Genomic DNA, 13,076 nt, shown 5'->3' with positions numbered 1-13,076 from the left:
CACATGGCGATCCTTAACCGACTGAGCAAAGGATGGAACCTGCATCCTCATGGATACTAGTCGAGTTCATAACTTGCTGAGCCAGAATGGGAACTCCTTGAAAAAATTTTTAAATGGTATGTTGAATGTGCAAGTGGTTCAGCTATGATGTAAGCATATCCATCATGTCTGTATACACAAGAAAATAGAAACACACAGCACTTTTTAAATAAGAGTTTCAGTCAGTAAAAAAAGATCATGTGTAAAAGTTAAAAGGTGGTAATAAAGATAAGCACAGCATAGCAAACAATGATATTCACAAATTTGAAGATTCTTAAAATTTTCAGAATAGTCTTGAATGTTGGGGGTCTTAATATATATATCTGGAAAAATTAAATTATTTAGTCTTTCTGGATTTCAGTTTCCTTATTTACTTCCAATTATTTTATATGATCTCCAGTTATTCTTTCAAGTCAGTAAGGGCAGCTGGAAGTTAAATAACTCAACAATCATTGTTTTAATACGTTTCTATTTAGTTTCAGTAACAATTATCAGTTTTTAAGTGAGGTGTGTATTTAACACTGAAATACCCTCCCCTTTGCTTCAGCCTTTTAGCAGCTTCTAGGGTAGAAATACAGGACAGTCTGATTAGCTCAAGTATATACCAAAGTCTAACAAAGAGAAATATTTATGCTGAAGCAGAGTACTGGCAGCAAACTGCTTCTCTATCTAGAGATCTAATCTTTCAAAAATCCTTTCTCCAGTCCGATCAGATTATAAAATGTTCTAGCAACTAAGCAACAACTCATAATGTTTAGTTTCAGTGTCTAGAAGCATGCTACCTAACAATAAAAGAGAAAGTAGGAAAACGAGGGCAAAAGTAAGAGAGAGGAAGGAGGAGGACATCAGAAAAATCAGAAGCAGCAGCTGCAGAGAGGAGTGTTCACACATACCAAGGAACTGAGGATTTCGATCGACCACTTCACTCATCTCTCCAACCAGTTCAATGCTGGTGTATCGCACAGCTGTGTGTACAGTCTCTGGGAGACGGACAACTCCTTCTAGGACCTCCACGAGTGTTGGATTGTTCTCCCTAAGTTTAGAAGGCAAGTACTCACAGTTACTGACTTCAGAGGTTAGGTTCTGGCCAAATAATAGGCTGCAATGACACAAATCATTGCTCAAGTGTTTCTTTCTAAATAAATAACCATTTGGATAAAAGTGCTTTAACGCTTGGTACAAAAGTTTTTTAAATCCTCAAAAAGGGGGGAAAGACAGAAATGGAAGATATCATTGTTTCAGGTGAGAAGCATACTGCTCCTAATCTTCTGAATATCAGTGAAGTGTCTAAAGACAAATCCTGCTATCACAAATAAGGCTCTTCAAATTGGAGAGGCAGGGATTTACTGTGGATGAATGTCTTCTTTTAATAAATCCATTTTATTTATTCCTGTATCTGCAGCACCTAGAACAGTGCCTGGCACATAGTGGGCACTCAATAAATAAATATTGCTGAATGGCTAATTATCATCAACCACTTGCTACTAGTTGTAATTCTCCAAAAAGATTCTTACAGCTGGACAGTGGAAACTTAAGAACAGGTAAGCAGGGGTAGGCCAGCTCACTAACTAAACAAGAACACAAGCTGCAGGAATAGGCAAACATGCCCTGACTTAGAACATGAGAAAAATTAAAGTTATCCAAATGCTTTCCACAGCTCCATGAATTTACTTTTCCCCTTTCCTTTTGTTTTTTTCCATTCCCCAAGAATACCGGCTGAGGTTCTTTTAAGCAGAGTGGAGGATGCCCCCAAAGTGGTAGAACATAATCCAGAAATGAAAAATGTTTAAAACATAAATAAATCCTGGATTAGCACAAGCGCAATCCTTAGTTTGTTGACAAACTAAGTCGATTAAGTCCTTTATACACTAAAAAAAACTATAATCATGCAGTTGGCTTGAAATGTGGTAAACAAAAAACAAAATAAAATCTTCTCTCATTTATGCCTTATGTTTCTTGAGGGCACTAAGCTTATCATTGAGACTCTACCCATCCTTTCTCATGCCAACATATATTAGTTAAACTATTGGTAATTTTAATAATCTTCAGACTGTTACTGAACATTCCAAAAGACATCGAAATGGGTTTAAGAGCGAAGAATAGGATATGTGATTCAGGACCAAAACTTCTTAATAGAGAAAAACAGACCTACTCTATCTCTTTAAATATTTGCTGGATTTGAAACAATACAAAAGATTTCATTGACTAGACCCTGAAAGTCAGCTAAGAAGCACTGTACATTTTATAAATACATGCCTTAACCATCTCTCCAACCAAGGCCCTGGATAGAGAGCTCAACTGCAGGCATCTGATTACAATACAGGAAAACTTGACAGATATTAGCATCTATTTATAAACTCACAGCACAAAGTAAATTCCATTTTTAGGGATTCATAGAATTTCTACGCTAAGCAATTACAAAGTCAAATTCTAATAATTAAAAATTGCCCATGGCAATAACAAAAATAGTAACTGTCCTTTAGATTTTGCTATTCTTGCAAGTGAAATGGTGCCTATGACTTGCCTCTCTGAAACTCACAAATGATTCTCCAAGATAGAAAAAAAAGAGAAAAACATAATTAAATATTTGTAAGGATAACTTACCCAAGGTCACAAAAACAGAGCACGATTAGGGCCTATTCAATTGCTTTTAAGTAAGTGCCAACAATTTAACAATCTAACAAATGTTCGATTATACCAACTTTCACAAGGGCGCCTCGGTTGGAAAAATAAATCAGCATTCTTTTCCTAGCATCGAGAACAAAATAATTTTAACTCTAGGATATGTGGTTAAAACATGGATATCAGCAATGCATGCTACTCTGGACTAGACTCCAGAAGTAAACTAGACAATATTATAGAAATTCTAAGAGTTTCCAAACATATACCATATGGAAAAAATGGCATAATTTTCCTTCCTCTGATATTAAGAGTTCCCAGCAAAAGACTTATTAGACACTCACGGATCAACACTCTTTGCTATAGCAGCCATGATAAAGAGAACCGCTTCTGTCACCTCCCAGGGTGGGTTGCCTTCTTTCAGAGTAGAATATAACTAGAGAAGAAGAGGTGGATTATGGATCCATTAAAAGGAAAACAGAATAGAATTCCAAAACAAAACAAAACAAAAAATCCTGTTAGTTAAAATAAATCTAGCCCCTTGTTTCTAAATGTAATGATCTCTCAGAGCCAGGGGAGAGTATTTTCATTTTTCAAATCTTCACTAACTCTAAGTAATACTAGTTTAATATCTGAAACAAACCCATTTAGGTCCTCTACAGTATATCAAGATTATCACCTACCTCCACAAAATGAGTATCATGGGAAAAACAAGACATACTACATGAGTGTCTTTTCCTGGTCCTGATACTAACTAATAAACACACTTAAATTTGAGATATAACGTAAAACCTCTGTATACGCACTGGCTTTACATTTCTATTTTTTTAACTACTTGTCTGCATCAACACTAACAGTATAAATTCCTGAAAAGTAGCTGTTTTGAAATACCCATTACAATACCATGTCTGTGAGGGGGAGGAGGAGTGGCAAGCAGAATACTCAGAGATGTCCAGAAATATCCCAGGGGCAACCCTCAGTGGAATGTGACTGGGTGTTAGTCTAAATAAGATTTCTGTAGTCAAATAACACACTGCTAGGTAAGATAAACAATTCTCTTATAATGGGACTTCACAGAGCTTTTAATAATACTATTTCTTTTTTCAATTTTAATTGACATAACTACTTTTTCTAGTAAAGAACATCTCATGAGATTGGTGTCTTATCTTGGACAAGACAGATAATTTATGTATATTTGTGGGCTGACGTCTGGAGAAGAACAACCAACTTGTTTAAAGCCACTGAGCCAGTGAGACAAGACTTGAAATCTGATCACAGGTCATCTGCCTGTGATCTGGGGATCTCACCAAATCTGCTTTCTAAGAATCCCCAATTCTCTGTAGTTAGGTCAACAAACATACTCTGCTTAATATAAAGAAAAAGTTATAATCCTAGTAACACTTTCTAGATCAGACGATGTCCCCAAATACACAAAATATCTGGGTTACCACCCCCCCAAATTAGGTTAGTTCAGTATTGCTGACAAAGCATCAAAACTAGTATTTCAGGGTTCAGAGCATGATCCAGCAATATGAAAACCACCCAAAATTAAGCTCATGTTAAGTGATGTGGAATGGTGATGACTGCAGTCTTCGGAGGTAAAACGTTACTGTCAGGAAAATCACAGCACCATGACTCTTCTACTCTAGCATAGTCACCTCTGAGATGAAACGGCAAAGCAATCTAACCGTTCAGTATGAGCAAAGGAAATAAATGCCAAATAACTAAGAGTTGCCAGGAGTTGATACATTAAAGCAGAGAAACTTGCCTATTTTTCCTGGCTAGGTCCAAATTCCCTATAAGTATCTTGGGGGCTTTTAGGTTTATCTGTGATCTTCCATTCCAACTGAACAAGTAGAACAGCTCTCACTAGCAAGAGTAATAGAGTAAACCATAACTGAACCATTCACTGCAATTGGCTTGCAAAATACTAAGTAAATACAGCTACTATATGCCAGGCAGTGTGCTAGGCACTTGCATATCTACTATCCCATTTCGCCATTGAGATTGAAGAAAAAGATGGAACACTTAGAGAAGACACAGAAGTGAACAAAATTAAAATGATCAGTAAAACTGGAAAGAATCTCCAAACGGGCTCACCTGAGCAAAACACTCCATAGACCCAATCAAGAAAATCAAGTCTTTCACCAGGTCTGACACTCTCATCCGAAACTCCCCAAAGTCATCAGTCTCCTCAGGAACCCCCTCCTAAAAATTCAAATCAGGTTAACATTTGTTTTAAACTCACTACAGCTTCCACTGACTTCTATATAATCAAGAATAAAAAAGCCATTAAGCAGTCCAGTCCCAATGAACAAAAGATAAATAGTCTAAATTACAATACAACCTATTCTCTACCTTTCCTATGAGAAACTCTTCTTTTTTTTAAGCATGTCCAAGCTACATCTTGCCCTGTTGTTGGAAAAATTTGGAGTGATAAGGATGGGAAGTGACCTAGAAAAAGTGATAATTTAAGAGTTTATAAGGCTACCTAGATAAGGTCTAGCTTTTTATTACTGAGTTAGCCTCTAAAGTTTTATGGTTCCAGAGCTACCAAAATCAACCTTTATCACAGTAACTAGACACAGAATAGAATTTAAGACTTTAAAAATAATTTTATATAGGTGAATAGATACGTAAGACAGGAATAATATTAATGGTAGAATTTAGGTAGTACGTATATAGATATTCACTATAAAATTAATGCACCTTTGTTGTATATTTGAAATTTTCATGAAAAAACACAGAGATCGGAGTTCCTATTGTGGCTCAGCAGTTAACAAACCCAACTAGGATCCACGAGGACTTGGGTTCGATCCCTGGCCTCTCTCAGTGGGTTAAGGATCTGACGTTGCCATGAGCTGTGGTATAGGTTGCAGATGCAGCTGGGATCATGTGTTGCTGTGGCTCTGGCATAGGCCAGTGGCTACAGTTCCCTAGTCTGGGAACCTCCATATGCCTCAGGTACAGCCCTAAAGAGACAAAAAGACAAAAAGACACACACACACACAAAAAGAGAGATCTTTTATATTTTATGCTTCTTAAGTTTTTCTTATTCCAACACACTCCTGTGAGTAAACTGAGGCTTATGAACTGTGAGGTGGTTAAGGGCATGTATAAGAATCTTGGATCACAAGTATGGGGAAAGCCCTTACAGTTCTCATACAGTTCAACCGCTTTGCTTTAAGATGAAAAAACTAAGGTCAAGGAAGGAAACAATGGCTGTTTCAGACAAGATAATGAGTTACAAAGCACTATCAGTAACAAGTGGAAGGAATTACCTGCAAGGGAAATAGTGCCACAAACCTACCTAGCAAAGGGAAGAACAGGATCAAGCAAGCTCAGCCATTTAAACCAGAGAGGCCCTGCTTATTTACATATCAGGGTTTCAAGTTAAGATGTATTTCAAGATAAGACTCCTCAGTTTGTTTTAAAAAAGTACTGATGGAGTTCCCGTCGTGGCGCAGTGGTTAACGAACCCGACTAGGAACCATGAGGTTGCGGGTTCGATCCCTGCCCTTGCTCAGTGGGTTAACGATCCGGCGTTGCCGTGAGCTGTGGTATAGGTTGCAGACGCGGCTCGGATTCAGCGTTGCTGTGGCTCTGGTGTAGGCTGGTGGCTATAGCTCCGATTCGACCCCTAGTCTGGGAACCTCCATATGCCGCGGGAGCGGCCCAAGAAATAGCAAAAAAAGACAAAAAAAATAAATAAATAAAACATAAAATAAAAAAGTACTGAAAACCACTAAACCAAATCATCATGAAGGTTCTGTGGAAATACAAAATACTATAATGCAAATGACAGTGTTAACATTAAAATGAACAGAATACAGTTTTCATGTCAGATTTAATTGTATGCAATAAGGAAAAAAAACCCACTAGGTTGAAGTACAGGGATATTCAACCAACCAACCAAAAGGATAAAATAAATGCTTTAAAATGTGAAGAGACTAAGCAAAGAATGAGGTTGAAGAGTCTTCCAATGGACTATTTTATATGATCTCTAGTATATTTTCTTTTAAGCAAATATTTATTTTCTTTTAAAATTATAAAGTTAATATAAATAATATAAAGAAAAATGGGCACATATGTGGAGGGGGAATCATATATTATTCTCTACATCCTCACACAAATATTCCACTTTTATGTTAGTTTTAATTCAACCACATATTTTATGCTATTAAAAATATAAAGTTTCACATTCTTTTTTCATCTAGCATACCAACCACTGCTATTTCAAATCATTATTTTTAACTGCTGCATTAGGGTCCATCAAGTTGCTACATCATGATTTATGTAACTCTTCTAACACTCTTGCACATGGGTTTACCATTTTTACTTTTATAGACAATGCTTTGTACATTAAAAAGCAATTTTTTCCTCCTGCAAAACTATTTAAGGTGAATTCCCAGAAGAATTACTGGCTCAGCAGGATTAATTTTTTTCTACACAAGCCTAGCACTTTTCATTATACTGGTGTTGACTTCTTCAGTGTAAGCTATAGAGTGACAGAAAACCTGTAGATTCCATTAGCTTTATTCTCTATCTTTTCAGTTCCTTTTCAAGTTTACACCAAAAAGAGGAGGAAATCAAGATTTAAGCAGAGAAGAAAACTTACATGATCTGGTTCCAGCTGGCAGTGGCGAGCCAAGGCATGAAGCAGTCTTTGAATGTAAGCTTTGAAGATGCCATGAATAACTTCGTCATTAGTTTTGTACAAATGCTCCCCTAGTCGGTACCAAAAGTTAAAGGAAATTTCTACTACCTATTAAATTAAAAGAAAGAGAAAAGATGGTTTATTTGAATTAGAAAAGAAGATAGTTTTATTATTATAATGGCCATATAGGAAAGAAACGATTTTAAATACTATGAATGGAACCAGTTAAGAAGCCACCTATCTAGCAGATTTATTATTATCCTCCCAAATTATCTTCCCATGTTAGGTCTAAAACTCCACTTAAGAAGATTGGCCCTACATTCTCCATTTAGCACTAAAAGAACTTCTCCAGCAGTATATTAGATTTTAAATTTAGAGAAACAGATACAGAAATGGAAGTTTCTTTAAAAGTATGTTTTCCTAGGAGTTCTCCAGTGACTCAGTGGGTTAAAGATCCGGCATGGTCACCACGGTGGCTCAGGCTATAGCTTGGACTTGGGTTCAGTCCCTGCCTGGCCCAGGAACTTCTGCATGCCACAGGCATGACCAAAAAAAGTATTCTTTCTTAAATTCTGAAATCATTTTATTTTCTTTTGGGGAGTAAAATACGTCTTAACAAATAAACCATCTATAAATACCTGAACATACCACAACTTATCTGACATATGGCACTGTTTAAAGGAATGATATTAGATAGTACTGCACTTATACCCAAAAATGTTTTGAGTTTCAATGAAATCAAGACAGACCCATGAGATTTCATCAAAAAGACACACATCTTTTATGTGATCAGAGAAAATGACTGAGAAACACAGGAGTACTGTGGCCTTCCCTGAGAGGGGCCCTACCACCCTTTTCCCATAAAGGATCCAAAAGGGAAATATTTAAATAGACCTAACCCAGCCTGGGAGTTCTTTCTCACTTCTTACACTATTAAGAGGAAATAAATCTTCTTTAATAAGTGGAGAGTTGTGTTTTGTTTTTTTAAACTGAAGTACAGCTGATTTACAAGGTTGTGTTAGTTTCTGGTGTACAGCAAAGTAATTCAGTTATATACATACACATGTATTTTTAGATTCTTTTTCCTTACAGGTTATTATGAAATACTTAGTTCCCTGTGCTATACAGTAGGCTTTGTTGTTATCTATTTTACACATGGCAGTGGGTATATATTAATCTTACCAAGCTCTTAATTTATCCCTCCCTCTCCCTCTTTCCCCTTTGGTAACCAAATTTGTCTCCTGTGCCTGTAGAAACAAAGGCAGAAGTTCCTTTGTATATTTTGTAAATAAGTTCATGTGCATATTTTTTTGTTTTTAAATTATTTATTTTAATTTTTGGTGGCACCTTTGGCATGCAGAAGTTTCCAGGCTAGGGATCTAACCATGCCATAGCTGAGACCCAAGCCATGGCAGTGACAACACCGGATCCTTAACAAACTGTGGCACCAGGGAACTCCACTTGTATCTTTTTTTTAGATTCCACATATAAGTGATATACGGTATTTGTCTTTCCCTGTCTGGCTTATGCTACACTTAGTATGATAATCACTAGGTCTACCCATGTTGCTGCAAATGGCCTTACTTCATTCTTTTCTATGGCTGAGCAATATTTCATTGCATATATACACATTATCCTCTTTATTCATTCATCTGTCAATGGACATTCAGATTGCTACCATATCTTGGCTACTGTAAATATAGTGCCACAGTGAACATTAGGGTGCATATATCTTTTCAAATCATAGTTTTCTCTGGATATATGCCCAGGTTTGGGATCCTTGGATCAGATGGTAACCCTATTTTTAGGTGCCTTTTTTTGGGTCTTCTTAGGGCTGCACCTGTGGCATGTGGAGGTTCCCAAGCTAGGGGTCAAATTGGAGATGTAACCACTGGACTACACCACAGCCACAGCAATAGCAGATCCAAGCCTCGGCTGCGACCTACACCACAGCTCATGGGATCGTCGGATCCTTAACCCACTGAGTGAGGAAATCAAACCTGTATTCCCATGGATGCCAGTCAGATTTGCTTCCGCTGAGCTACAATGGGAACTCCTATTTTCAGTTTTTTAAGGAACCCCATAGTATTTTCCATGGTGGCTGTAACCAATTTACATTCCCACCAATAGTGTAGGAAGGTTCCTTTTTCTTCACATCCTCTCCAGCATTTATTATTTGTAGACTTTTTGATGACTGTCATTCTGACTGGAGTGAGGTGATATCTCATCATAATTCTGATTTGCATTTCTCTAATAATTAAGGATGTGGAACATCTTTTCATGTGCTACTGGCCACCAATGGAATTTTTTTAATCTAGCAAACTTAAAAGAGGCAGCGTGGCTTAGAGATTTTGGAATGAAGAATTTTTAAGTCCTTTCAATCTCATTCCCATCCCCATCCATAATGTGGAGAAAATTTTTGGATGTTAATACTTGTGAAAGTATAGTAAATATTTTTTTTTAAACTACAAAGCTCTAAAAAATAACTGAAGCTAGAGAGGGGGCTCAGTAGAGAAGTAATAGGCTTTCTTTCTAACAGGTTCCTTCAGGTTCCTGTAACAGGCAGTTCAGCTAAGCAGGTGAGAAAACAAAAATAATTCAATGTAGAAGCCCACATATAAATTTTTTAAAAAAAATCCAATTCAGAGGAAATTACTATATCACATTATTAGAAATACAACTATGATTTCTCAAAAAAAACCTGGACAGGAGTCAATGGAATGTAGATAATATGCAACATATAACTTGGAAAACAATGGCTTTAGCACAGTACAAACACTACCTCATATTGAGGATGTCCTGCACAGATAAGAAGCAATTCCAGAGTTCGTAGGTCCCCAAGGCCTTGGCCTGGAGTACAAACAATTTTTTCAAGAAAAGTTTCACATAGTTCAGTGAAAATACGGCAGTAATTCAGAACTCTGTAAATGAAATAGGAATGAGAACACTGAGTCAGAAATCTGGATGTTATGTGTACATAATCACAGAAACACTTAACAAGTAAGATGATCCTTAGCTTAAAGGACATGTAGCGATTACCTGCTATGCTATATTACAATTTCCATAAAAAACACTTTCCTTAAATCAAATACATTTATACATATAAACACGTCATAAATCACTTCAAATTCTCAATTACTGAAACATCTGAATAAAATTCCCATCAAATCACACTTGATACTTCAAAGCTCATACTCTAATTCTTTGTTAAGGGGAAAAAATTACTACTCTTCATGATCACAATGTCTCCCTTTGCATTTAATTTGCCACTCCTAGTTCAGAAGAGAATAGACGAGCATCTTGAGGATGCAGTGTATATATTTAGAGAGTCACAAAGGATCACAAAGGATAGATGAATAATAATAGGGGACACAGGAGTTCCCTTCTGGTGCAGCAGGTACTGCTGTGGCATGGGTTTGATCCCTGACCTGGGAACTTCCACAAGACTTAATACCAGACCCTACATGAACCCAGAACTACTGCCTTTAATAATTACTCACTTGTCTAAATCTTCACGTGCCACAGCCATATGATAGGCAGTCTCTAATGTCAGGACTCCTTGAAAAAGTTGCATGGCTAATGGCAAGTTGGTTTCCACATTCTCAATGGCATAGAGAGCTGAGCACACACAGTCTGAAGCAGCTTCATGTAGGTTGGATGAGGTCTTATCCTGTTGCTAGGAGATAGCAGGAATAAGGACGTAAGAAGTACAATCATTAAGCTGTAATCCAAGTAATAGGAAAGCAATTATAGCCTATTTCTGAACACGTAGTTTAAATGCATAACTAATGGTCATGACCTTTAATGAGATAACATTCATCCATCTTCCTTTTTAAGACTGTTTCTCTATATGCCAAGCACATCAGATTTTCAAACCTCAATCACAGTCACATCACATCTAAAATCCATGTTTTGGAGTTCCCGTCGTGGCGCAGTGGTTAACGAATCTGACTAGGAACCATGAGGTTGCAGGTTTGGTCCCTGCCCTTGCTCAGTGGGTTAAGGATCCGGCGCTGCTGTGAGCTGTGGTGTAGGTCGCAGACGTGGCTCGGATCCCAAGTTGCTGTGGCTCTGGTGTAGGCCGGCAGCTACAGCTCCAATTCAACCCCTAGCCTGGGAACCTCCATATGCCGTGGGAGCGGCCCTAGAAAAGGCAAAAAGACCAAAAAAAAAAAAAAAAAAAAAAAAATCCATGTTTTCTTCCATACCTGTCCCTACAAAGAGAATGCCATGTGTTCCCTGCACTGTTTTAGTCTATGGAAACCGTTTCCATCTTTTCGCTGATATTCAAGTACTATCTAAATAAAATAAAATGGTCCAACAAGCATCAAGGACTCATTCCTAATACATCATCACATTTCAGAATAACAAGATTAAACTTGTTTAAGAACTTCTGGGCAGGAAAGAAGGTAAATTAGAAAGGAGCAAAAACCAGTTTTCCATCTTTTCATTAGCAATGACACCTGCTAGCATTAAGAAGCAAGGCCTTGGAAATTCTGAAGAAAAAGAATATTGAACCTACAATTCTATAACTAGGTAAACCATCAATCAAGAAGGAAATAAAAATATTTCTCAAGAATATATGCAAGGAGTTCCCATTGTGGCTCAGTGGAAATGAATCTGACTAATATCCATGAGGACACAGATCATCCCTGGCCTCGCTCAGTGGGTTAAGGATCCAGCACTGCTGTGAGCTGTTGTGTAGGTTGCAGACACAGCACAGATCATATGGTTGTGACATAGGCCAGCAGCTACAGCTCCAATTCAACCCCTAACCTAGGAACCTCCATATGCTGTGGGTGAGGCTCTAAAAAGACCAAAAAAAAAAAAAAGTATACAAAAGCTCAGTATTTATTTCCTACATATCCTTATGAGGAAGGTATTTGAGGTGGTTCAAAAAAACAGTTAATCCACGTGGTGCAGTGGGTTAAGAATCCAACTGCAACGGTTTGGGTTGCTGTGGTGGCAAAGGTTCAATCCTTGACCTTGAGCAGTGAATTAAAAGGTCTGGCATTGCCACAGCTGCAGCACAGATTGCAGCTTAGGTTCCCTGGCCCGGGAACATCCATATGCAATATGTGCAGCCATAAAGCAAAACAAAACAGAACAAGTTAATCCAATCCAGAAGCAGAGTAAAGAGAAGTCAGGATGACAACGGGCACGGATCAAAAGAGCAACCAATACAAATTAGAGTAGATTAGAAGGTTCAAGGAAAGAAGCCTTTTGGGTTTCCATTTAGGAGAATACAGTTGAGAGACTGTATAAATTTAGTAAAGATATATCAATCTTTTGTGAACAATAAACCAAGGACATTTAGAATCTCCAGGGGGAAAAGGCTATAAGAGCAGGGTTGGGAGAACACAAAGACACAAAAAACTCTTCAGGTTATTCTTAGATTGAGTGGTGGTTCAGTAGTTAAGGAGCCAGTGTTGACACTGCTGTGGTTCGGGTCTGGCCCGGGAAGTTCTACATGTGGCCAACAAGCAGAACAACCCACTGAGCAAGGCCAGGAATCTAATCCGTATCCTCATGGAGACTATGTCAGGCTCTTAACCCAATGAGCCATTATGAAAACTCCTCAAATTATTCTTTTGCATATATCAGGTACTATTTAAAAAATATTTTTAGGAGTTCCCTTCGTGGCACAGTAGAAACGAATCCAACTAGGAACCATGAGGTTGTGGTTTTGATCCCTGGCCCCACTAAGTGGGTTAAAGGATCCAGCATTGCCATGAGCTGTGGTGTAGGTCACAGGTATAGC

At 37.7% G+C, this 13,076-nt stretch overlaps 1 protein-coding gene across 3 annotated transcripts in view; it reads right to left on the bottom strand.

The window, feature by feature from the left end:
* Window positions 1-13,076, bottom strand: part of TNPO3 (transportin 3) — a 100,611-nt gene that overhangs the window by 33,994 nt on the left and 53,541 nt on the right. For all 3 annotated transcript variants that reach the window (XM_013990808.2, XM_021079117.1, XM_013990809.2), the window contains 6 exons: window positions 10,816-10,991; window positions 10,098-10,236; window positions 7,277-7,423; window positions 4,759-4,866; window positions 3,003-3,094; window positions 933-1,072 (listed from right to left, as the gene is read on the bottom strand). In XM_013990808.2, the coding sequence (XP_013846262.1) occupies window positions 933-1,072; window positions 3,003-3,094; window positions 4,759-4,866; window positions 7,277-7,423; window positions 10,098-10,236; window positions 10,816-10,991 (802 nt within the window). The remainder of the gene's footprint in view (window positions 1-932; window positions 1,073-3,002; window positions 3,095-4,758; window positions 4,867-7,276; window positions 7,424-10,097; window positions 10,237-10,815; window positions 10,992-13,076) is intronic.

The sequence above is a fragment of the Sus scrofa genome, chromosome 18 (genome assembly GCF_000003025.6).
Source record: "Sus scrofa isolate TJ Tabasco breed Duroc chromosome 18, Sscrofa11.1, whole genome shotgun sequence".
Taxonomy (NCBI): Eukaryota; Metazoa; Chordata; class Mammalia; order Artiodactyla; family Suidae; genus Sus; species Sus scrofa.
Note: the sequence above shows the minus strand (reverse complement) of the source record. Positions and strands in the feature narration are given on the sequence as shown.